Source organism: Hemitrygon akajei, chromosome 7, assembly GCF_048418815.1.
Source record: "Hemitrygon akajei chromosome 7, sHemAka1.3, whole genome shotgun sequence".
In the NCBI taxonomy this organism is placed as follows: Eukaryota; Metazoa; Chordata; class Chondrichthyes; order Myliobatiformes; family Dasyatidae; genus Hemitrygon; species Hemitrygon akajei.
In genome coordinates, this window is record NC_133130.1 from 116,857,725 (window position 1) to 116,885,066 (window position 27,342).

Consider the following 27,342-nt stretch of genomic DNA (forward strand, 5'->3'; position numbering starts at 1 on the left):
CATATCTTGATTTTCTTTTATTCTCCAGAAGTTGTATGGGACCTAATTCTCAAAGTTCAAAGTATATTTATTATCAAAGTATGTACATGTTACCATATACTACCCTGAGATTCATTTGCTTCTGGGCATTCACAGTAGAACAAAGAAATACAATAGAATCACTGAAAATCTACACAGAAACATGGAGGAACAACTAATGTGCAAAAGACAAACTGTACAAACAGAATCAGAGTATTACAGCACAGAAACAGGCCCTTCAGCCCATCTATGTCGCCCCATTGATCTACCTAATCCCATTGACCTGTAACTGGACCACAAGCCTCCATACTCCTCCTATCCACATACCTGTCCAAATTGTTTTTAAATGTTGAAATGGACCCCACATTCACACTTGTGCTGGCAGCTTGTTCCACACACTCACCATCCTCTGAATGTAGCTGTTCCTTCTCATCTTCCCCTTAAACTTTTCTTCTTTCACCTCGAACCCATGACCTCTAGTTCTAGTCTCACACAACCTCAGTGGAAAAAGTCTACTCGCAATTACCCTATCTATACCCCTCAATTTTGTATACCTCTTTCAGATCTCTCCTCAATCTTCTACATTCTAGGGAACAAAGCCCTAACCTACTAAATCTTTCCCTAGAACTCAGGTCCTCAAGTCCCACCAACATCCTTGTAGATCTTCTCTGTGCTCTTTCAATCTTATTGACATCAGTCCTGTACGTAGGTGACCAAAGTTGGACACCGTACTCCAAATTAGGCCTCACCAACATCTTATATAATTTCAACATAACATCCCAATTCCTATAGTCAATACATTGGGTTATGAGGGCCAAAACTTTTCTTTACAACGCTATCTACCGGTGATGTCACTGTCAATGAATTATTGATCTGTAGACTCTGATCCCTTTGTTTTACCACACTCCTCAGTGTCCTGGTTGATCCTCCCAAAGGACAACACTTCACACTTGCCTGTATTAAATTCCATATGCCATTTTTTTTTTAGATAATTTCACCAGCTGGTCCAGATCCCACTGCAAGCTCTGATAGTCTTTGCGGTCCACTACACCCCTGATCTTGATGTAATCTGCAAATTTGCTGATCCAGTTATCCACATCATCTAGATCATTGATATGGATGACAAACAACAATGGACCCAGCACGATCCCTGTAGCATGCCACGAATCATGATCCTCCAGTCAGAGAGGCAACCATCTACAATAACTCTGGCTTCTTCTGCAAAGCTAATGTCTAATCCCATCTACTACCTCATCTTGAATGCCAAGTGACTCAAAAAACTAAGATACAATTTACCATGCACAAAGCCGCATTGACTATCTCTAATCTATCCAAATACTTAAGTATCTGGTGCTTAGAATACCATACAATAACTTTCCCACTACTGATGCCAGCCTCACTGGCCTGGTTTATTCTTAAAGAGTTTTTCTTAAACAGCGGAACAACATTATTTATCCTCCAATCCTCCAGCACCTCACGCGTGACTAAGGATGTTCTAAATATCTCTGCTAGGGCCCCTGCAATTTCTCACAGGGTCCAAGCGAGCACCTTGTCAGGCCCTGGACGTTTATCCACTCTAATTTGCCTCAAGACAACAGGCTGTAATCTGTATCAGGTCCATGACCTCTCTGCTACAATGCCTCACATCTATAGATTATTTACTTGCGTAAATAATTCATTTAAGATCACTCCCATCTCTTAGCTCCATGCATAGATTACCATTCTGATCTTCCAGAGGACCAGTTTTCTCCCTTGCTATCCTTTTGCTCTATAGAAGCCCTTGGGATTCTCCTTCACCTTGTATGCTAGAGAAACCTTGTATCTTATCCCTCCAGATTTCCTCAAGTGTTCTTCTATATTTTTATACTCCATAAATACCTCATATGTTCCTCTCTACCTACCTATATCTGCTATGCACTGCCTTTTTCTAAGCCAGGACCTCAACATCTCCCATAAACCAAGGTTCCCCAAGCCTGTTATGCTTGCCTTTGATCCTGACAGAAACATACAAGCTCTGTACTCTAAACTTTCACTTTTGAATACCTTTTCCACAAAACAGCCTGTCCACAATTCCCTCTGATACCACCAAAATTGCCCTTTCTCCAACTTAAAATCTCAACACAAGGACCAGACCTATCCTTTTCCGTAATTACTTTGAATCTAGTGGCATTATAATCACTAGACACAAAGTTTTTTGTAACACAAATTTCGTGTCACCTGCCTTGTCTCACTCATTCCCTTATAGAAGGTCTAGTATTGTATATTCACATTGGGACTTGTGGGGGGGGGGGTGATTGATAAGTTTGTGGCTTAAGGTAGAAGGAGTCAATTTTAGAAAACCTAGCACATCTATTTTTCAACATAGTCCCCTCCTACATTTACACACTTAGTCCAGCGGTCGTGGAACATACGGATCTTGGACCTCCAGAAAGTGTCCACTCAGGGGTGATTGCTAAGTTTGTGGCCTAAGGTAGACAGAGATGAGTTATTAACATCATACTTTCTGCATAATCACTGAGTTGAACTGAATGTGCATGTAATGAGAGCTGTATAACTCATCCCCAACCTTTGTGTCATCAGCAAATTTACTAGCCATTCCCTCCACTTTCTCATCTAGGTCATTTTTAAAAATCATGATGAGAAGGGGTCCCAGAACAGATCCCTGAGGCACACTACTGGTCACTGACCTCCATACAGAATATGATCTGTCTGCTTTTCAGTCCGCTCTAAGTCATCCTTATAATCGACAAAGTCCTTTTCTGTAGTGAATACTGAAGCAAAGTATTCATTAAGTATCTCTGCTATCTCCTCTGGTTCCATACACACTTCTCTACTGCCACACTTGATCGGTCCTATCCTCTCACATCTTATCCTCTTGCTCTTCACATACTTATAGAATGCCTTGGGGTTTTCTTTAATCCTCACCAAGACCTTCTCATGGCCACTTCTAGCTCTCCTAATTTCATTCTTAAGCTCCTTCATGCTAGCCTTATAATCTTCTAGATTTCTATCACTATCTAGTTTTTTTGAACCTTTCATAGCTTTTCTTGACTAGATTTTCAACAGCCTCTGTACACCACGGTTCCTGTACCCTACCATCCTTTCCCAGTTTCATTGGAACGTACCTATGCAGATCTCCACACAAATAACCCCTGAACATTTACCACATTTCTGCCGTACATTTCCCTGAGAACATCTGTTCCCAATTTATGCTTCCAAGTTCCTGCCTGATATCTTCATATTTCCCCTTACTCCAATTAAGCGCTTTCCTAACTTGTCTGTTCCTATCCCTCTCCAATGCTATGGTAAAGGAGATAGAATTATGATCACTATCTCCAAAGTGTTCTCCCACTGAGAGTCTTGACACCTGACCAGGTTTATTTCCCAATATTCCAGATCAAGTACAGCCTGTCCTCTTGTAGGCTTATCTACATATTGTGTCAGGAAACCGTCCTGAAGACACCTAACAAACTCCACCCCACTTCAACCCCTTGCTCTATGGAGCTGCCAATCAATATTTGGGAAATTAAAATCTCCCACCATGAGAACCTTGTTATTATTACTCCTTCCAGAATCTGTCTCCTTATCTGCTCCTGGATTTCCCTGTTACTTTTGGGTGGTCTATATTAAAAAAAAACACCCAGTAGATTTCTGCCCACAGAGCTTCAATAGACATTGGGGGGGGAAAAAGTAATAAATAATATTGAATATTGTTTGGATAGGCACATGGATGTAAAAAAGATGGTGGGATATGGGCATCGTGTAGGTAGGAGGGATTAGTGTTCGCATGTTTTTGTTTTGCTTTCAGCTGATTCAGCACAATGTTGTGGGCTGAATGGCATGTTCTCTTCTATTGAGAAGGTGAGTTGTAGAGTCCTCATAAGTGATTCCACAACCTATGGACTCAGTGATGAGGTTAGTGAAGTTGAGCACTCTGGTTCAGGAGCTGATGGTTGAAGGGTAATGTTCCTGAACCTGGTGATGTGGGACCCAAGAGTACCCTCCTGATGGCAACAGTGAGAAGAGTGTACGGCCTGGATGGTGGGCATCCTTGATAATGGATGCTTATTCATTGTCATAGCATTCCTTGTAGGTAAGATAATATATTTAAAAACTGGCATTCAAGTTCCATATCACTTGTGAAGAAGTTCTGGTCAAAGTGTACAGTTATTTAGCTGATCAATTATGTTTGTCATGTTTCATCAGAATTCCAGTTGACGGAAAAGTAAACAGTGGTTCAGTGGAATGTGAGTCGCTAGGCACTTGGGCCATCAGAATGCTGCACTCTGTAAGCCTAGGCTCTTGTTTTGAGCAATATATGTTGGCCGGCTGCCTGAAGCGTTGTTCCCTAACCTTCTCCCCTAAACAGACAGCATTCCTGTGGATTCTAGCACAATGGCTAACGGGTTGCTGCTGTCTACACCAGTCAGCCTACAGCTACGTGCTGTAAAACTCCGTCCGTATCTTGATTTTCTCAGAAACTGCATAGGACCAAATTCTACTTGCTTTATTAGGTACACCTGCTCACCTGCTCATTAATGCAAATATCTACTCTGCCAAACGTGACAGCAATTCGATGCACAAAAGCCTGTAGACTTGATCAAGAGGTTCATTTGTTGTTCAGACCAAACATGAGAACGAGGAAGAAATCTGATCCAGGTGACCTTGAGCGTTGTTGGTGCTAAACAGGGTGTTTTGAGTATATCAGCAACTGCAGATTTCAGGCACAACAGTTTTTAGAGTTTACAGAGAAAAATAAGACAAAATCCAGTGAGTGGCAGTTCTGTGGGCAAAAAACACCTGGTTAATATGACAAGGATCAGGAGAATGGTCAGACTGGTTCAAGCTGGCAGGAAGATGACAGTAACTCAAATAACCACACATTACAACAGAGGTGTGCAGAAGAGCTTCTCTGAACGCACAACACATCGAACCTTGAAGTGGATGGGCTACAGCAGCAGAAGACAACACTGGGTTCCACAGCTGCACCTAATAAAGTGGCCACTGTGTATACTATAAGCAGTACACCTTTAAAGTATTCTGTGACTAATTGTTTAACCAGTGTTATTAATTGATCAATGTGCCTTTTTTTCTGGACAGTCTTTTGCACACTTCCCTGTTATAACACAGACTCCTAATGGAATTGGCATTTTATCTATGTTGAGTCTAGACAATGAATTGTGGTTGTCTACAGTAGGCAAACAGAACAAGTCTAGTCTTGCTTTAATTGGCCTCTGTGCCATGAGGGGAAACAGCTTCTCTCAAGACCAATGTCTGTGCAATTAAAATCAGAAAAGGCTGGAGAAAATTGGCGGAAACAAATAAAAAGATTAAAGTTTTGGGAACGTTCAATAGGCTTGTTTGCACTGGGAAAAGGGAATTATAGTGTTAGTATACTTCTGAAGGGAGTACAGTGTTAAGACCATAAGATAGGAGCAGAATTAGGCCATATGGCCCATTGAATCTGCTCTGCCATTTCATCATGGCTATTCTATTTTTTCCTTTCAGCCCCAATCTCCTGCCTTCCACCCCCTTATCTGTTCTTGCCCTGACCAATCAAGAATCTATCAATCTCTGCCTTAAATATACATGAAGACCAGGCCTCCACAGCCCCCACTGGCAAAGAATTCCACAGATTCGCCACCCTGGCGAAAGAAATTCCTCCTCATCTCCATTCTAAAAGGACACCCCTCCATTCTGAGGCTGTGTCCTCTGGTCTAAGAGTCTTCCACCATAGGGAACATTCTTTTCACTATTTGATACGTTTCAACTAGGCCAAAGGTTCATTTATTATCAAGGTATAGAACTCAGATTCTTTTTCTCCAGATAGCCATGAAACTAGAAAAAATAGAGAACAGCAACACGAACAGCAGCGCCCCTCCCAAACTCCCCTTCCCCGCACAAAATGCATCAAGAACATCACCCCCAAATACCCCTCTCCTTGCACAGACTAACAAAAAAAGAGCATCACCCCCCCAAATACCCCTCCCCTATGCAAAAATCAAGAAAGATCGGGTGCAAAACACAGACTATAAAACTGGGGGAAAAAAGACCATAGTCCAAAACTGTATCCATATCCAAAAGGCAGAAAACATCCGTAACGTTCTCTGGGCACAGCGGCAGGTCACACAGGCTCCCCTCTCCAGGAGCAGGGCATCCCCACCAGCGCCGGTACTCACCTTCCCTACTTGCCCTGATGTTTCAGTCTCCCTTAACGCTTTAATCAGTGAAACGGACTGGCTCGTGTCCTCCCGGAAAGCACAGGACCACCCAAATGATCTCCAAACTGCAAATCACAGGCTCTGACAGTCCCAGAAGCACATGAGGGTTATTCTTCTGAATTCCAGGAAGCACAGGCCCAGAGCCATCAAACACTCTTCATATGACAAGCTGTGCAACCCTGGAACCTGCTCCAGTTTCATAATGTCCTTTCTAAGACATGGGCCCAAATCATTTCAAAATGTCCTTTCTAAGACAAGGGCCCCAGATTGCTCCCAACACTCCAGGAAAGGATACACCAGTACTTTATGAAGTATCAACGCTAACTGTTCCTTTGTGCACTCAAAGGTTATTTTATTAGGTACAGGAGTGCAACCCCATGCGGTCTTACGCTGCCGGAGCCCATCTGCTTCAAGGTGTGGCATGTTGTGCATTCAGAGATGCTTTTCTGCACACCTCTGTGAAAGCACGTGATTATATCAGTTACTGTCACCTTCCTGACAGACCATTCTCCTCTCACCACTCTCATTCAACAAAGCATTTTTGCCCACAGAACTGCCACTCACTGGATGTTTTTTTTTGCACCATTCTCTGTAAACTTTTGAGACTGTTGTGTGTGAAAGTCCCAGGAGATGAGCCATTTCTGAGTTACTCAAACTCCCCATCCAGCACCAACAATCATTGCACAGTCAAAGTCACTTCCCCATCCTGATCTTTGGTCTGAAGACCATGACCGTGCTTACATGCATTGAGTTGCTGTCACGTGACTGGCTGATCAGATATTTGTATTAAGGAGCAGGTGTACATAATAAAGTGATTATACGTTGCTACACGAAGTTTTCAGTAGGTGTATGGTGGATGGTCCCTCGAGATTCAGAATTGCTTGCACACTGGTTTTTACAGGTTCTGATGTGACTGATGAGGTCAATGTGGCAGCAGCTGATCCCTCTATGGCTTGGGCAAGGGTTGGGTTGGGTGGGGTGAGCTGACTGGTGCTTAGTTTTTCAAATAGCAAACTGCTTCTGCTGTTTAGTTGAGGCCCCTGCTCCAGATACCCTTTAGATTCTCACCACTCTGAATGCCCTCAACCTTGAGTGGCCGTGGGCTCAAGGTTCCCATTCATTGGACATCCATGAACCTTTTCTTCCATCTTCCTGATGATCTGTTCACACATCCAGCTCTGAATAGGGTACGCCTCTCACCCTAAAGTCAGACACTTGTCTGTCTTTGAAAACCTGTGCCTGTTTCAATAGCCGATACATGGGGAAAGCGGCATTACCAAGATATGTTACGCATGTAAGATTGAGTGATAAATTTGCACATTGGTTGTGTGTCAATGTTTGGTTATGTATAGTTTTTCATAAACTTTTCTTTTTAATTTAGAGACACAGCACAGAATAGGCCATCTAGCCCAACGAGCTGCACTGCCCAGCAACATACTTATTTAACCCTAGTCTAATCACAGGGAAACTTATGAAGACCAGTTCACCTGCTAATGTCTTTGGAAACCCAGGTGCTCATGGGAAAGGGGTACAGATGGCTTTGGAATTGAACTCTGAGCTCCCGGCACCTTAAACTGTAATAGCATCATGCTAACCACGCTCGGGTGCCCCAGTAAATAAATAAATAATGTCACCTTATTTTCCTTTTAAACGCCTGCAAAACATGAATCTCTAGTGTAACAACAACACACACAAAATGCTGGTAGAACACAGCAGGCTAGGCAGCATCTATAAGGAGAAGCGCTGTCGACGTTTCGGGCTGAGACCCTTCGTCAGGACGTCGACATCGCTTCTCCCTATAGATGCTGCCTGGCCTGCTGTGTTCTACCAGCATTTTGTGTGTGTTGTTGTTTGAATTTCCAGCATCTGCAGACTTCCTCGTGTTTGAATCTCTAGTGTATATACATTGGCAACAAATTTGCTTTGACTATAAATCAAGGTTTCCTCTAACGGTTCAGGTAAATATAAAACTCTCTGTGGCACTAGAAGAAATAGTGGAAGCATTTCCTCACCAAGGCCATTTTGTCAACCATTGCATCTGGGGACGCTTGACTTGGCCATTCATCATGATGGCGCCTGCGGACAACACTCCCTCTGGATAAACCACAGAACTCTTTTGCACCTGTTTTTCATCTTGAATGTGTTGCTGGCAATGTTAGAGCCTGCTTGGGTGATCCAGCGCTTTACCATCTCTGAGAGGTTTCCGGGAGGCAGCAAGCCTCGAGGCGAGGAGACTGTGAATAGGTTGCAAGCCGATGTTTGACTCCATTTCTCCGATGAAGGCTTCCATTGTTTACCAGTTAAAGTGATGAGGGAGATTGAAACATCAAGATGAATGAGGAAGGCGAGCATCAACAGCTTGCTCTCTGATTGCTGGTGGGATCACTCTACTGCCAGGGGGTTAGTTTGTGTGGCCTATTGTCGCGTCCGGAGTATAGGCCTCTTGAGTCAATGCTCCCTCTAATTTGTAATGACCAGTGTGCACAAAAATCTTGTGCTGTGCAATTTTCCCCCCTGTAATAACAATGCACTGAATTTTATATAGAGAGGTGTTCATTTTAACAGCTAGCAAAACATTGTCAATAAGAACTTTGATCTCCTGTAGGTTTGATCGTTTTTGATCTCGTTCGGCTGCACTCTCACAAAACATTCGTAGCAACCCTGTAGTGGGTAATGAAGGGATTTTCTCGCCGAAGTTTTTGCACACCATCCATATGTGACTTGCTTGCTAAATGATGCTTTAAAAAGTCAAGTTTCCAAATATCACTCCACTTCTTCTCACTCCAACAACTTTTGCATCATGACAATACACACAGATAACATCAGTTTCTGTATTGTACATAGATATTTCTTATAGCTGTATGTTTCTGATCTCAATAGCTTTCGGTGTAGCAGATTCTATTGTTCCATTAAGCCTTTTCGTTTTAAATGAGCTAGCAGTACTTCTGCACTTCATGCCCTTTACTACTTCGGAATTCAACATAGTGAATCAATAATTTCTTCAGTAAAAACCGTATAAGTAAGCCGGTTCTAAAATCTGCAGATAAATCATTGCACATTGCAACATCGTCTGCGTCAGAAGCCAGAAAAAGAAATGTGATTGTATATGATCATGAAATATATTTAACATGCCAATGAGGTAGAGGGTGATAACCTTTTGTGCACAGTTTTAAATTCCTTTGTGCACTAGTAGCAAAAGATATGTGTGTGCACATACCTTAGAGAGAACATTGTTCCAGGTCTCTCTCTTCTGAAATGTTGCAGGATGTTACTGACGTTTTCTATGTTATCGATTTTGGTCTATGAACATTTTTGATCAGTCTTATTATTTTTTATATTCTGTTTTCTCCTGATCTATCTTGTTTTTTTTGGGGGGAGGGGTATTTGGGGGCTGATGTTCTTGGTGTGTTTCGTGTGGGGGTGGAGTTTTGGGTGTTGAAGATCGTGTTGCCTTCCTTTTTTGTGCAGGAGGGTGGGTTTGCTGTTTCTCTGAACTGACTTTCATCATTTTCTTTGTTTTGTGGCTATCTGGAGAAGAAGATTCTCAGTGTATACTGTGTATAATAAATGAACCTTTATTTCCTCTCTGTGGGTCTGTTGTGTGTAAACTGGTAATCAGAATTGCCTGTAAAACAGCTTTCACCACTTTAAGTCATGTGCATAGCATTAACTTTTTAAGCGCTTCTTTTGACCCATCTTTCTTCTCCTTTAACAAGGGAAGTTTCTTTTCCGCAAAAACCTGGCATTGGGGAAGGTTGTGATCATTTGAGAATCAGGTAGTTTCAAATGCTGTTTTGTTTATGTTAGACTGCTTGAAGCTAAGCACAAATATAATTTCAGACTACTTGTATCACGTAGGAATTTGAAGAAATAAAAAATTAACTTTTATTGAATAAATGTGTTTAATTGCATAATGGTGGTGACGCTTTGCAACAGTTCCATTAAGCTAAAAAAATGTTTTGGTGATCTTCATTTGTGTTCGGTGTCTGTAGCTTCTTGCTTAAGTGTCCGACAATGATCAGCCTGCACTGATGGGTTCCAGTTGTCCTGATACGCTTTCTCCATGACTGCAATGTCGTGGTGATACCTTTCACCATGCTCGTCACTGACAGCGCCAAGGTTTGCAGGAAAGAAGTCTAATTGGGAATGCAGAAAATGAATCTTTAACATGTTGCACTTCAGCAACTTCCTTGAATGCCTTCCATGTGATTTTCTCCGGTCCCACTGGAAGTTCTTCGAATTGCTTTTCATTGGTGACCTGTTTGATTTGTGAGCCAACAAACATGCCTTTCTTAATCTTGGCATCAGCTATTCTAACTTGAATTATTAATTGAAGTAACAAGTATAGGTGATTTCAGAAAAAAATGGTGCGTGATAGGGGAATTTTACAGTGACAGCCCAAGACCCATAAAATACACAAAACTATACAGGAAGCAAAACCTTTGTTGTTCAGTGTAAATCAGCCATGATGGAATGGAGGAGTAGACTTGATGGGCTGAATGGCCTAATTCTGCTCTTAGATAGTGTTATTATTGTGGAATTACAATTCTGGCAATGGCAAAATTCGTAGGAAAGAAGTCCTGTTTTGCATGCCAGCCAGATAGATGGTTTCATTGCAACGATACACTAAGTGGGGGGGGGGGGGGGGGAGGGTTGGGAGTAAAGGGGGAAACCAGCAACTGCTACAGAAAAGGTGCAGTGCTTCAAGGCCATAATTGTTCCATAGGGGATAGAATTGGAACGATGACGGGCAAGAACTCTGGCAAATGTGGAAGTTTGTTGGCCATTCATTGCTCTTCCTTTTGTATATTCGGTCCCTCTCCCTTTTCAAAGAAAATTACATGTATGTCACCATCTACTACCTTGCAATTCATTTTCTTGCAGGCGTTCACAGCAGAACAAAGAAATCAATGAAAATTTTCATACAAAGGCTAATAACCAATTTCCCAAAGAAGACAAATTGTGCAAGTTTGGGGGGGGGGGGGGGAGGAATAAAGCATAATAATAAATAAATAATGAATAATATTGAGAACAGGAGTTGTAGAATCCTTGAAAGTGAGTCCACAGGTTCAGGATCCTGATGGTTGAAGGGTAATAATTAAACAAATAGAGCCAAGAGGGAGGTCAAAATTTCTTTAATACAAGTGATAGCTTATCATGTCTTGTCCCACATGGTGACTGATGTAGAATGAATAAAAGGAAAGTGAATAAATGGCAGGGGGGGAGGGATAAAGCAAAATAATTTAAAGTTCTGGGAATAGAAAACAGGGATAAGTCCCTTTCAGAAAGGCAGTTCCTGTAGAGAAAGATGTCCTTCTTCACAAATTCCATACAATCCAAATAGCTTTTATGGGCTTCATCAACTTTAAAGCAGTTAGACTGTTTAAATTTGGATTAATATATAACTTGTTTAAATATTTCTCTGTTCGCCCAGCAGATTGAATGTGGTTTTGCTGTAAAGGAGTTAACAGTTGTCAGGAAACACATTAAATCACGTTATATTAACATTTTTTAGTTAGTTCAGCACGTGCACTAAACTGATAAATGAGGTTCCAGTTCAACTTCAGGATCGCAGATGAGGCAGCGGGATGAACGTTTACAAACATGCTTTCAATCCCATTCTGCGGAAGGGGAGAAATTAACAAAAACAGATAGCTTCTTACTATATTTAACACTCTTCAATTAAAATTCCACAAGAGATCAGATTCTGCCCATGTTTTTGAATGCTCAAGTTTTAGGCTCTGTAATTAGAGCTTGCATTCCACTGATCTGCACTGAAGGTGAACCTGGGGTTCAGAGGTGCAAGGTCAGAAACTAAACAAACTGGACCACCCAGTCTTCCATGTCTTGATGACTCAGTTTGTGTTTGTAAGGAAAGTGAGCTTTAACAACTTGTACCACAAGTCATTCATATGGAAGACAAGTTGCACATCTGGTTTGCCTGAAAGCTTTAAGATGATCATGCTTTCTCCATCAGATTATTAAATTATAATTATTTGTGACAGGCCATTTAATCTCAGGGTGTGCCTGCACGAAGACGGCATGTTTGTATCTTGGGGCACATTATATTTGCATACGAAAAGGAGCCCCCGAGTATCAGTATCTGATGTAGTACCACTGAGTTGTGTCGTGAAATTTGTTTTGTGGCAGTGGTAATGTGAAACACATAAATTTAAAAAATACCAGTTACAATAAGAAATGTAGTGGATTTCAGTTAATTTGGCCATTAGTTAATTGGGGCACCTACTTATTTGGGACAGCTCTTAAAGACTAATTGAGAAAGTAGCTTGGAATCCCTTCATTTATTTGTAACACTTTGCCGCTTAATTTCTAACTAGTGCCAGCTATGTGCACTTGTGTGGCCATTACACACTACGCTGTGCTTAGAGTAAACAGTCTTTAAATAGCGATAGTTGCGTGTGCTTGTGTTATGTTATCCATTTGGGCTGACAGGTACCGTTTCAAAAAGCAAGTGCTTTTTGTTAGTTTCGTTTTTCAGTTCAGTCCGTTGCCAAGATGTCACAAAAAGATTTGACACTTGCTGAAAAAATTGCCCTCGGTGCCTGCCTTGATTTTGTAAATTTACAGTCAGTCGAAATAAAACGGCATACACCTGATGAATTCCTTTGTTGATAACTATCAGGAAGTAGCACACAGTTTTTTTTAGTACTGTAGTAGTATTGGTAGTGTTCTAAATTGTTCTGAATGCATAATTTGTTAAATGCATATTTTGTTACTCAGTTCAACTGGTCCCAATTAACCAGAATCCACTGTATTAAAAATGTAGTGCAAAAACAGAGCAGAATAGTGACGTTGTGTTCATTGGTTCCTGGTCTGTTCGGAAATCTGGAGGCGGAGGGAAAGAAGCTGTTAAAACGTTAAGGACAATGTAAAACATTCTGAGACAAAATGGGAAGCATCTGGGCAATGTAGAACTGTGAGCCTGATACAGAATTCCAGAAATGCACACCAAGTGTATGGAAACATTAAGTTCAAGTTACCAGCGAGAGAATGAAGGAATGGAGCTGAATATATTGTGCTGCCAGGGCTTGGAATGAACTTAAGGCAGAATAGTCTCCAGCAACCAATCTGCTGGTTAAACTCAGTGAATCAAGCAGCGTCTGTGGGAGGAAAGAAATTGATATTTCAGGTCAGTCTTGATTCAGAGTTTTGAACAACATATCGGCAGTTTCTTTCCTCCCACACATGCTTCTTGACTTGCTGAGTTCCTCCAGCACAGCGTTGCTCCAGATTCATTCTAGGTTCTTCTGACTGTAAAGAAAAAATAAAAATAATAATTCTAGCCAAAGAAATCTCATTGAAACGTTAACTTATGCTGCTGAAAACATATCTTCTGGTGCTGGGCCTGTACTCACTGGGGTTTAGAAGAATGTTGGGGGGTGGGGTGGGGGTGGATCTCAAGGAAACCTATCGTATTTTAAAGGGCCTAGATAGAATAGATGTGGAGAGGGATGTTCCAGTAGTGGGAGAGTCTGGGACCAGAGGGCAAAGCCTTTGAGTACAGGTGGCCCCCGTTGTTTGAACATTTGCTTTACGACAGCTCGCTGTTACGAAAGACCTACATTAGTACCTGTTTTCGCTAACCAAAGAAAATTTTCGCTTTTACGAAAAAAAGACGCCTACTTTATACGTGTGTTTACCCCAAGAAAGACTACAATGACCGTGAAGCCTTGTGCGGGCAGTTGTTTACGCATGTGTGTACGTACGTATTGCGTGTATGTGCCGATTTTTTTCCTCCAAATAGATTTTGGCTCACTGTCTTCCTGAGTTTGATAAGTGAAACTACACCGTACATACAATATTTCTATTTTATTTAGGGTGTATATTTATCATATCATTCCTGCTTTCACTATATGTTACTGTTATTTTAGGTTTTGTGTGTTATTTGGTTTGATTTGGTAGGTTATTTTTTGGGTTTGGGAATGCTCAAAAATTTTTCCCATATAAATTAATGGTAATTGCTTTTTCGATTTACGACATTTCGGCTTACAAATAGTTTCATAGGAACGCTGTACCTTTGAATAGCAGGGGAAACCTGTACAAGGGTCTCCCTTTAGAACAGAGATGAAGAGGAGTTTCTTTAGCCAGCAGGTGGTAAATCTGTGGAATTCATTACCACAGATGGCTGTGGTGGCCAAGTCATTAGGTGATCAGTGCAACTAAAGTGGTGGTTGATAGGTTCTTGATTATAAAGGATGTCAAAAGTTAAGGGGAGAAGGCAGGAGAATGGGGTTGACAGGGAAAATATCAGCCATGATAGAATGGCAGAACAGACTCGATAGGCTGAATTGCCTAATTCTGCTCTTATATCATCTACTGAATGCAAAGCAGACCCCATTCGTGCCTTCTCCTTGGTTCTTTTTTGCCTTTCAATTGAAGGCAAAATGTGGCTCTGCTGCCCCCATTCTTCAGAAGGCAGTATTGCAGATCCTTGTACAGTCATTTGAATGTTTACCACATTGAAGCTTTTGTCTTCAAGTTACAGAGAGCTTGTTAGTAGATTACTTTATGAAGTATGTGTTCAGAATCAGGTTTAATTTCAAAGGCATGTGTCTGAAATTTGTTGTTTTGTACCAGGAGAACATTGCAATACTTAATTTTAAAAACTATAAATAACAATAAGAAATATATACAAACATTAACTAGAGCAAAAAGAGAAAAAAACAGTGAGGTAGTGTACATGAGTCCATTGTCCATTCAGAAATGTGGTGGGGGAGAAGAAGCTGTTCCTAAAATGTTGAGTGTTTCAAATGTAGACAACTATAGCAATGTGCAGTGGATAATAAATGATATGAAGAGTGTTTAATCCTGATTTTGGTGGTGTTGACAATATAGAATTTGAATTTGGATGCAGCGTATTCAAATAGTTTGATGTCCTGGGAGGAAATAACTCGATACCTATTAACTTGTTACAGACTGTGTTGGTCATTGATAGAAAAGACACATTTCACTAAGTTTCAATGCACGTATGGCGAGTAATGTCATTACAAAGAAGGCAGAACATCGCCTTGACTTTTTTTTAGAAGCGTGCACAGTTTAGGCATGTCATCTAAAACATTGGTAAACATCTGTAGATTCATGGTTGAGAGTGTGCACACCTACACTCATGCCATTCTACAGACATGAGGTAGAGAGCTGCATCACTGCAGGGTACTGCACTGCACTGCGCTGCGCTGCGGCTGACAGGAAGGCTCCACAACAGGTAGTCAAAACTGCCAACGCATCACTGGCACCAGCCTACACACCATCAAGTATATATACAGAAAGGTGCAGGAAAAAGGGCAGTAGCATCATGAAGGATTACACCTACCCTGCTCGTGGACTTTTTGCCCCACTCCCATCAGTGAGAATTCCCGTCAGGGCCACCAAACTCAAAAACGATTCTCTCGATTCTCTCAAAAATGGCTACTTTCCCCAAGCAGTAAGGCTGATCAACACCTCCACCAACTAACCCACTTGTCCACCACTACTCTATCATTTCCTGTCAGTCACCTTATGTACAGATGTACCTTATGTCAGTCACCTGTGCTTACGTCACTTTATGGGCGTACAATTAATCTATGTATATAAGCTCTCTTGAGTATTTATATTTATTGTGTTTTTATTATTGTGTTCTTTATATTATTGTGTGTTTTTTGTACTGATTGGATCTGGAGCAATGATTATTTTGTCCTCCTTTACACTTGTGTACTGGAAATAACATTAAACAATCTGAATCTTGGTTGCATCACAACCTGGAACAGAAACACATATGGCCTTGAATGGAAAATCCTAGAAAAGGTAGCGGTTACAGCCCAGTCCATCACAGGTAAAGCCCTCACCACCACTGAGCACTTCTATAAAGAACACTGTCACAAGAAAGCAGCATCCATCATCAAGGACCCCCATCACCCAGGCCGTGCTCATTGGGCAGGAGCTTCAGGTCCCGCACCACCAGCTTCAAGAACAGTAATTAACCTTCAATCAGGCTCTTGAATCAAAGAGGATCACTTCAATTCACCTTAACACTGAACTGATTCCACAACATATGGGCTCACAGTCTAGGACCCTTCATCTCATGCTCTCAATATTTATTACTTATCTATCTGTTGTTATTATTATTATCATTATTATTTTGTATTGTTTGTATTTTGTACAGTTTATTGTCTGCACATTGGTTGGTTGTCAGCCTTTATTTCATTGATTCTGTGGTGTCTCTTTACTGTGAATGTGCACAGAATGAAGAGAGGTGGACAGTGTGTAGGTGGAAAACGTTAATTGAGTTGGGCTTTTTTAATTACTGATGTAGTTAGATTGGCACAACACTGTGGGCTGCAGTCCCTGTTAGTGTGCTGTAAGTTTGGTCCTGGCCTTGCTGCCTGACTACACAGTTTGGAAGAGGCTGATTTAGAAGAAGAACAGTTTGGGGCTTGTAGTTTGGCTGTAGTACAATCGGCTGTGCTCAAGCACCTGAGTCAGTGGTTATGGGTTTGAGTTCCATTTGGGACTTCTCACGGAAATCAAGGCTGGCATTCCAGTGCAGCACCCAGGGAGGGTAGTCAGAGACATCAGACACTGCATAAAGTAAGTCAGTCCTCATTTCCAGTCTTGGGTGGTAAATGAAATTCTAGCAGTAATTTGTAGAAGAGCTTCCTTGCCAACAATTGCCCCACCCCCAGCCAGTAACCAGCACGTCCAGAGTGCGAAGCATAGTGTTTGGGGATCGGCGTATACCGGGATCTGAGGGTCAAATCAGCAGTTCAGAAGTCAAGGGACGCTGGCCTGCAACTGAGTCCACTAATCACTGCGAATCCATTGTGGAGATCGAAGCCCAGCGTCTGCAGGCCCGAGTCCATGGCCATGGAGACCGAGGCTTGTCCTGGGGTTAAAGGCCTATTTACCTGTGCTAGAGGGAGGGGTGAATTGGACTTGTTTTTACTGTCATTGTTTTGTTGCTTGTTGTGTTCTGTGTTCAGCTGAACATTGTGGGCATGTTGTGTTGGCACCAGAATGTTCAGAGTTGTAAGTAAATCTATTATCAAAGTACGTATGTGGCACCATATGCTATCTTGAGACTAATTTCCTTGTGTCATTCATAGTAAGTACGATAAGCACAAGAGAATCAATGAAAAACTACCCACAAAGACAAACAACCAACGTGCATAAGAAAACAAACTGCAAATACAAAACTAATAATAAACAATGAATAATAATAGTTGAAAGGACTAGATAGTGGATGTGGAGAGGTTGTTTCGTACGGTGGGGTATCCTGAACTAGAGGGCACAGCCTCAAAATTGAGGGGCAACCTTTTAGAACAGAGGTAAGGAGGAATTTTTTTAGTTACAGAGTAGTGAATCTGTGGAATGCTCTGCCACAGGCTGCAGTGGAGGCCAAGTCCTGTCATGGTCCGGATCGGTTCCCCTTTAAATTTAGTTAGTCTGCGATCCGGACCATTGACGCCTTGTTCCCTTCTAATTCTGTTTCATGCGTCCCTTGAGCTTGGCAATCAAGGTAATCTACCCTCGACCCGAACTGGCAGCTTATAAGCCCCTGGCTTTAGCCGTTCGGGGTGAGAGTGTTAAGAAGCCTTCGCAAGTCGCCGTCGCCGCTGTTACGACAAGCCGAGAGTGACCCAGCCCGCATCGGAGTACCAGCAATTCACCTTCCGTCACCAGAGTGATCCAGCCCACATCCGAGTACCAGCAATTCACCTTCCGTCACCGGAGTGATCCAGCCCGCATCGGAGTACCAGCAATTCACCTTCCGTCACCGGAGTGACCCATCCCGCATCGGAGTACCAGCAATTCACCTTCCGTCACCAGAGTGACCCATCCCGCATCGGAGTACCAGCAATTCACCTTCCGTCACCAGAGTGTCCCAGCCCTCATCGGAGTACCAGCAATTCACCTTCCGTCACCAGAGTGATCCAGCCCGCATCGGAGTACCAGCAATTCACCTTCCGTCACCGGAGTGATCCAGCCCGCATCGGAGTACCAGCAATTCACCTTCCGTCACCGGAGTGATCCAGCCCGCATCGGAGTACCAGCAATTCACCTTCCGTCACCAGAGTGATCCAGCCCGCAACGGAGTACCAGCAATTCACCTTCCGTCACCAGAGTGACCCAGCACGCATCGGAGTACCAGCAATTCACCTTCCGTCGCCAGAGTGACCCAGCCCGCATCGGAGTACCAGCAATTCACCTTCCGTCACCGGAGTGACCCAGCCCGCATCGGAGTACCAGCAATTCACCTTCCCTCACCAGAGTGACCTAGCCCGCATCGGAGTACCAGCAATTCACCTTCCCTCACCAGAGTGACCTAGCCCGCATCGGAGTACCAGCAATTCACCTTCCATCACCGGAGTGACCCAGCCCGCATCGGAGTACCAGCAATTCACCTTCCGTCACCAGAGTGATCCAGCCCGCATCGGAGTACCAGCAATTCACCTTCCATCACCAGAGTGATCCAGCCCGCATCGGAGTACCAGCAATTCACCTTCCGTCACCAGAGTGAGTCCGGGCAAGGTCAATCTGCCAGGGGTGAGCTGAAGGCAGAGTCCTGACTCGATGTCATGCCCAGTGTCCATGTCTATCCTCTGAAGAAGAGTCCCGGCTCGATGCCTGATCTGAAGGAGGAGTCCTGGTTCAAGATTCCTTGTCCTGTGTTTTGGTGTCCACGTTTCTGGCTGCAGCGATCAATGGTATCCAAGTGTCTGGTGGCGGTAAATTAAAGTCCCAGTCTCCAAGTCCAAGGTCCGCGGCTGTCCGTGTTCCCCCTGTCCAAGTCCAAGGTCCGCGGCTGTCCCAGTTCCCTGTTTCCAAGTCCCTTGTCCGAGGTTCGTGTTCCTCTTTGTCCTCGATTTCCCGATCTTCTGTGTAGCGGGTAATAAACGCTATTTCATTGTACCTAAGAAAGATGTGTTTGTGTCCTGTGTGTGGGCCCTCTCCCAGCACCCTTGTCCCCACCTCGTGACAAGTCCGTGGGTTAAGGCAGAAGTTGATAGTTTCCTGACCAGTCAGGGCATCAAAGGATATGGCAAGAAGGCGAGTATATGGGGTTGAGTGGGATCTGGGATCTGCCATGATGGAATGGTGGAGCAGACTCGATGGGCTGAATGGCCTAATTCTACTCCTATGTCTTATGGTCTATTATGGTCTAACATGAGTTGTAGAGAGCTTGAAAATGAGTCCACAGGTGTGGAATGAATATATGAACACACAGACACTCACTCTCACACACCTCCCTCACCCTCTCTCTCTCCCTCTTTTGTTCTCTTACCCCCTTGAGCCACACCACCCAACAATTCCCCAGTTTCATCTTAGCTTAATCAGAGGATAAGTTACAGTGATCAGTTAACTGGAGTGACCAGGGGAAAGTCACGTGGAGAACTGTACAAACTTCTAACCAGCAGCAGTGGAAAATGAGCCCAGGTGGTTTGTACTCTAAAGCTTTATGCTAACTGCTACACTACCATGCTGCCAGCAGTTTAGGCCATTCAGCCCATCATCTTCTGCTGTCCCATCATGACTGATTTATTATCCCTCTCAATCCCATTTCCCTGCCTTCTCCCCTTGTGCTTTGACACCCTGATTAATCATAAGCCCATCAACCTCCAGTTTAAATATCCCAATGACTTAGTCTCCACAGCCATCTGTATCAATGAATTCCACAGATTCACCACCCTCTGGCTAAAGAAAGGTAGTGTAGTGAGGTGAAAGAGAGAAGAAAGAAGGAATAATTGAGATTGGAGTGGTTGGTGGGAAGTTAATTGTTAAACAGCTGAATGCTCTTGTTGGCGTGATAAGAGTGATTTAATACAAAGCCAGAGTCAGGTAGGAAATACCTATCATCAGAATCAAGTGTATTATCACCGGCATATTGTGAAATTTGTTGTCTTTCTGGCAGTACAATGCAATTTATAATAGGAAAAAAGTGCGAGTTACAGTAAATATATATATATTTAAATAGTTCAATTAAATAAGAAGCGCAAAAATAAATCTAAAGAAGTCGTGTTCGTGGGATCAATGTCCATTCTGAAATCAGATGGCAGACGAGAAGCTGCTGTTCCTGAATCGCTGAGTGTGTGTCTTCGGGCTTCTGTACCTCCGTCCTGGTGGCAGCAACGAGAACAGGCATGAGCTGGATGATGGGGGTCCTTAATGATGGATGCTGCCTTTTTGAAGCATCGCTCCTTGACAATGTTCTGCATATTTCAGAGACCAGTGCCCATGATGGAGCTGACTAAGTTTACAATTCTCTGCAGCCTATTTAGATCCTGTGTAGTAAGTAGCCCTCCTCTCCCATTCCAGACCGTGAAGCGGCCAGTTAGAATGCTCTCTCTCCATGTTACATCTGTAGAAATTTGTGAGTGTCTTTGGTGGGAAACCAGATCTTATCAAGCTCCTAATAATGAAATCTAGCCACTGTCTGGTGTCTTTGTAGCTGCACTGATATGTTGGTATCAGGATAGATCCTCGGTGATTTTGACACCGAGGAACTTGAAATTGCTCACGCTTTCCACTTATGATCCCTCTATGAGGATCTGTGTGTGTTCTCTGGTCTTACCCTTTCTGAAGTTCTCTATATGTTCTTTGGTTTTATTGGTGCTGAATGCAAGGTTGTTGCTGTGACACCATTTATCTAGACAATGTATCTTGCTCTGGTACAGCCTCTCATCACCTGAAATTTTGCCAATAGTCAGCATACTTATAGATGGCATGTCCCTGTTTTGACTCCAAAATGAGTTTTGGTGCCCTGGGACAATTTTGCAAAATATTGAGAGCGGCACCAGAGTTCCTCTAATTATCTCATTAGTCTCAAACTACTAATTAAATATCTTGAGATTGAACAGCAGACTGGAATGGAATGCAGATCTCCCCTGAATGGTATTGACTTTTGAGATAAGTGTTACAAAACAGACCTTGTTTGCAGTTTAAACAGTGGTGAACGAGAGCAAGCAGCCGTATTGATCTGGGAAGTTTGATAAAAGGATAAAATTCTTTGGTTGTACTGTTGACAGCATATACTGTTATCTGGTGTGCTAGATGGGGCACTTCACTTTATGTATTTAGGATGACAATTCCATGAGTTAACAGCCTTTTGAAAGCAGTGCATAGAAGACTGGACTGTTTCTTTTGTTGTATGCCGGGTTGCTGATGGGGGATTTGCAATGTTTTCCCACCGAATGAAATGCTCATTCCATTCTATGCAAATATATATTTTATGAATGGTGTTCACTGCTGATTGTTTTGCAGTAGAGTGACCAGAGAGATCAGTTCCATTCCAGGTGCACTGGTCTTACAGTGTGGTTTTGGGGCCTGACAGCTCCAGTGATCACTTCTGCCATTGTCTGAAAAGGGATTGTATATTCTCTCTTTGGCTGTGAGGGTTCCCCCCCAAGTGCACTGGTTTCTTCCCACAGTGCAAGGATTCAAGATTGTTTAATGCCATTTCCAGTACACGAGAGAAGGGGAACAAAATAATTCTCACCCTGGATCCAATGCAGCGCAAAATAAAAATAAAGAACATAATAAATATACATACATAAGATAGCTTACATAGATTGATTGTAAGTCCATAAAGTGACGCTAGGCACAGGAGTGTCTATATAAGGCGACTGACAGGAAATGATAAAGTTGTTTGGGGGTGTGGAGGGGTGGGTTAGTGGGTTGAGGTGTTAATCAGCCTGACTGCTTGGTAAAGAGGTACAGGTTAGGGTTAGTGAGTTGTGGTCTGCTACGTTAATGCTGGAAGAATGGCAATGCTTGCAAGATGTCCCCAGCACAATCTTGGAGACTGCGTCGGTCATTGATGCAAAACAGCGCATTTCGGTGAATGATTTGGTAAACGTGACAAATAAGCCAGTTTCTACGTGCTGGTGTAGTCTGTTTCTTTGTTAATTGGAGGTGCCATTTAGTTTCTATGTTAACATCCTTTACAGTGCAACCCAAAAGCATAACAGGGACTTGAATACTAGAGTCAAACATTGTGGAAACAGGCCCTTTGGCCTATTTGGTCCCGGCTGACCAAGCTGCCTATGAAAGGCAGCCAATGTTTGGCCCATTTCCCTTTAACCCTTTCCTATTAATGTACCGGTCTCATCCACTTCCTCTGGCAACTTGTTCCATATACAGAGATCCTCGGGGTGAAAAAGTGGCCCCTCTGGTCCTCTCCTCTTTCACCTTGAACCTGTGCCCTTTGGTTCTTGGAAATAAGTTGAGTTCACTGTACCAGCGATCCAGGTTCATATCCCGCCGCTGCCTGTAAAGAGTTTGTACTTTCTCCCCTTGACCGCAAGGCTTTCCTTCCACGTTCCAAAGATGTACTGGATAGTAGGTTAATTGGGCATTGTAAATTGTCCTGTGATTAGGCTTGGGCTAAACGAGGGGATTGCTGGGCAGCACAGCTCGAAGGGCTGGAAGGATTTACTCCATGCTTTATCCCAATAAATAAATAAATAGAGTGCCTGTCTGGGATAGGTGCAATGAAAAACTTACTTGCCAAAGCATTATAGATACATAGCAGCAACCACAAAACATTCACAAGAAAAATGAAGGAAGTTACACAAGTAAGTAGAATTAGAACAAAGGTCTAATATTGTGTGTGTGGTAACGTGAACAAAGTCATCAGAGAGACAGTGAAGCTAGTGGATGCAGAAGTGTTTTATTCAACAAAATGAGACACATTCCAAAGAAGTACAGATTAGTAGGTTATTTGGTCATTATAAATCATCTTGTGATTAGGCTAGGCTTAAATAGTTGGGTTGTTAGATGGTGTAGCTCATTGGGCCAGAAGGGCTTGTTCCACACTGTATCTCTAACTAAATAAAATAAAGATGAATGCTTCTGGTCAATTTAATCAGTGCAGCTTCACTGTATAAGAGAAATTGCACATTCCCTGGGAGCCTGGAACCTGGATTAAACTGCAGAACAAAATTCAGTTATTCCTTTGTTCTCGCCAAAGAGCTAGGCCATGTTTAAAGGATATGTCACCATCCTGAAAATACCATTGAGCCCAATTTAAATACTGAAGTGACTTGTTGTATTGCTTTGTGGAACATGGGGTTGATTCAGACTCTAGCATCTGCAGAAGTGTTTATGTTCCATTTTTGTGCTAACATCGATCACATTCACTCAGTGGCCACTTTACAGCTGCTCGTTAATGCAAACATCTAATCAGCCAATCACGTGGCAGCAACTCAGTGCATAAAAGCATGCAGACGTGGTCAAGAGGTTCAGTTGTGCAAACCAAATATCAGAATGAGAAAGTGATGTGATCTAAGTGACTTGGACAGTGTCGGTGCCTGACGGGGTGGTTTGAGTATCTTAGAAACCACTGATCTCCTGGGATTTTCACGCACAACAGTCTTTAGAATTTACAGAGATAGTGTGAGAAACACGGCAGTTTTATGGGCAGAGGTCAGAGGAGAATGTCTAGACTACTTCAAGCTGACAGGAAGGTGACAGTAACTCAGATAACAACAGAAGAGCATCTCTGATCGCACACAACACAACCTTGAAGTGTATGGGCTACAACAGCAGAAGACCGCAGTTTGTTCCACTCCTGTACCTATTAAAGTGGCCACTCAGTGTATATTCAATATAATTTGTCTTTGTCCAGACAAATGTGCTATTTTGGATAGGGTGTAATCAGATTTTCTGTCTGTACTGGATTCAGTAAAGTTACTTGCATTTGCGCAGACTTTTTTTTTTGCATATTGGTTCTTGTCCGTCTTGTTGGGTGTGTGGGCTTTCATTGATTCTATTGCGATTCTTCTTTTTGCTGTGATTACCTGCACGAAAATGAGTCTTGGTTATGTATGGTGACAATACGAGCCGTTACAGCTTGGGGCACTCCAGAATTCAGAGTTCAATTCCGGTGCTGTTTTGTGAGGATTCTCTGCACGCCTTCTCCCGGAATGCGTGGGTCCTCTGGTTTCCGTCCACAGTCCGAAGATGGTTATTGTAAATTGTCCTGTGACTAGGTCAGGGGTAATCAGGTTTGTCGGGGTTGCTTGGGCAACGTGGCTCAAAGGACCACTCCGCACTACATCACTAAATACAGCACTAAGCAAAATTCTAAGGCACAATTCACAAAACTCTGTAAAGCAAAGATGCTTTCAAAACTAATGAATTGAAAAGTTTCTAAATATCAAAAGATTAACTATAAAGAGCAGTAAACAGGAAAAAATTAATTCAAATCAGTACGTGGTGTGACCATGCTTTGCTTTTAAAACTGCATCAGTTCTCTGAGAGACACTATTGTGCAGTTTTATAAGAAAATCGGCTGGTAGGTTGTTCCTAGCTTCTTGGAAAACTTGCCACAGTTCTTCTGTGGGCTTTGGGTATCTAGCTTGCTTCTATCTCTTGCAGGTAACCCCAGGCAGACTTGATGTTGTGATCTGGGCTCTCCGGAGGGCATACCATCTGAAACCAGATAAAAAATCTAGCATGCCTAAGACTTCTGCAAAGTGCGGTAAATAAAGAAATAACTTATATGTGCAATGATAATAAATTAACTTTGAGGTTGGGTATGCTCATGCTGTTTCTTATGTCTCTTTCCCACATCCCTATCACCCTAGTTTTGTTACTGGAGAAGATTGAGAATGATGACTTAGCTAACAAAACACTGAAGATCACGGATTTTGGCTTGGCCAGGGAGTGGCATAAAACAACAAAAATGAGTGCTGCAGGAACCTATGCTTGGATGGCACCAGAAGTTATCAAATCGTCTTTGTTTTCCAAAGGCAGTGATGTCTGGAGGTAGGCAAGGTCTTCAGTTACATTGTGCTATGTTGTGATTGTGCTCCAATTGCAAAGTACTTTTAAGATAGTTGTTTACTTTAAGATATTGGAGCAGAATTAGGCCATTTGGCCATTCCATCATGGCTGATTTATTATCCCTCTCAACCCCATTCTCCTGCCTTCTCCCCTAGCCTTTGATACCCTCTGCATTAAATATACCCAATGACTTGGCGTCCACAGATATTTACTTCCCTTTATGATTAAGCTAATATGGTTTCGGAGCTAAAGTCCTCTTCCACACAATGTCTCTTTATGCCCTTCTTCTTTTCCCAACCCTTGTCTTTCCCCTTTTGCACACCCTACTCAGAGTCTGTTGCCCTGCCTTGCATTAGCTCGTGAGTGAGTTTCAGCAGTCAGTGCCGGAGCACTCCCAGCATGAGGTGGATTGAATCACCTGCCGAGGTTGCATGAAATTTGTTTACTTCCTCAGATGTTTGGAAGGTAAGAGGTAATCAGAAGGTGTTAGATAGATGAAAATTATTTTCTGGGCTCAATTTCTACTTTCCCTCTAATTTTCCCTTCCTTCAACCCCCTTTCTCATTTATACATGGCACGCTTTCCCTCAGTCAGTCTCCACCTCCTCGATATTCTTGTTCTCCCCATCGTATTCCCTTGCAGTATGGAGGCTATTTGGTTTTTCCAGATTAATCTGGCCAAGTACAGAAGTAGTCTTTTGAGGACTTTTAAAGCTTCCCAGATAGGCTTAATGAGGGCAGGGACATCGTCAGCCACTTTTAACACTTCAGAAACTTTCAGTTCTCAAATGCTTCCCAAAAAATCATGGCTCTTCACACTTTGGTCCAAGTGTATGCAAGCTGTGATCCTAACCAAGTCATGCACAGATCCATTCCCAGTTTAGACTGGTAAAGCAGCATCTTTCCACCGACCACAATTTTCCTCATTGCATTATTGCACCCCACCCCTGACAAATTGGGTTAAGGAAGTCTACAGAGCTTCGACTGCAGAGCCACGATCACTCTCAGTTTCAAGTCAGTGAGCCACACTGTGGAGATACTGAATGTTATTTTCATATTTGGAAGCTGAGCGCAAAGTCATAATTGATTCCTTAATTGAATTCCATTCCTGAATGGATCTTGAACATTTGGATGCCAGAGGTTCTCTACCAACCCTGCCTCCAGCCCTCCCAGCAATTGAGGTCCATGGCCATATCCTGTTCAATGTGAGTGATCTCCTGTATCTCAGAAGCTGCCCCTTGAGTAAATAATTGTACCAGTGGGGTTTATAACTGCTTGTCCCAAAGACCAAGACCTAAGACCTAGTACAAAGCTCAATGGCTTATTGAGCAGCCGTGATCCCAACCTTCTGTAGTCACCGGAGATGTGGAAAACGTACAGACGGGGTACAGTGATGCAGTGGGTAGTGATGCTGTCTCAGAGCTCAAGGAGGAAATAAAGGGGATGTGCAAGCAGAATTGTGCATGGGGTGAGTTGATGGGCACCTGAGAGAGTAAAGGTAACAGGGAAGCTGCTATTGATTTGCTGAGTCCAGAGATCAAAGACCAAAGTCGGCAAGTCAGGATGTAGAGGCCTCAAGGTTGAAGCCCTGTGTCATCCTGTAACTGTGGTTGGAGGCCCAATGGCTGAGAGTGTATGGCCAAGGACTGGAAGTCAGAGGTCCAGGGGTGGCCTGTCCTGGGGTTGGGGCCTGGCAATGTGTCTGTCTGGGAGAGTGGAAAAGCAACTTGTTTTGATACTGTTGAGTTTGTTGTTATTGGTGCTTGTGTTGTTCTGCTGAACATTGTGGTGTGCACGCTACTTTTGCATTCGTGTGACACTTTCAGGCTGTCTCCAGCACATCCTCAGCTTGTGTCGTTGTTAAGGCAAACAACATATTTCACTGTATATTTCAATGCACATATAAATAATTTAATCTGAATCTGAATACCCCCTGTCTAGGCTTAAGGAAACAGGAAACGTAATGAGGAATTTTAAAGCCCTGAAGACGTACCGCCAGTGTTGCCTCTGTGAAATCTTCTAAGTCCATTATCAAGATAGGCAAATCAATGTTAGCATCATCTTCCAGGCCAACATCTCCAACACCTGGGTTCTGATGGCACTCAACCAGCCTAGATTGGCAGGCACCAACTCCCACACATCAGATACCACACTGCTGAAATGTTCCATAATAGCTAGCAATACCTGATAGTTCAGAGAAACTAATAAAAGGCTTCCTGAATGTCCTGAAAGCCTCAGTGAAGGTATGTTACCAGCTGATTAACTTGTGGAGGGTGGGGATGGCAAATAGGAAGGCACTGTATATACTGTCTTTCTAGCAGAAG

At 42.9% G+C, this 27,342-nt stretch overlaps 1 protein-coding gene across 2 annotated transcripts in view; it reads left to right on the forward strand.

Annotated features, from left to right (window-relative positions):
- Window positions 1-27,342, forward strand: part of LOC140730861 (mitogen-activated protein kinase kinase kinase 21-like) — a 146,345-nt gene that overhangs the window by 57,477 nt on the left and 61,526 nt on the right. For both annotated transcript variants that reach the window (XM_073051830.1, XM_073051831.1), the window contains exon 2: window positions 24,821-25,001. In XM_073051830.1, the coding sequence (XP_072907931.1) occupies window positions 24,821-25,001 (181 nt within the window). The remainder of the gene's footprint in view (window positions 1-24,820; window positions 25,002-27,342) is intronic.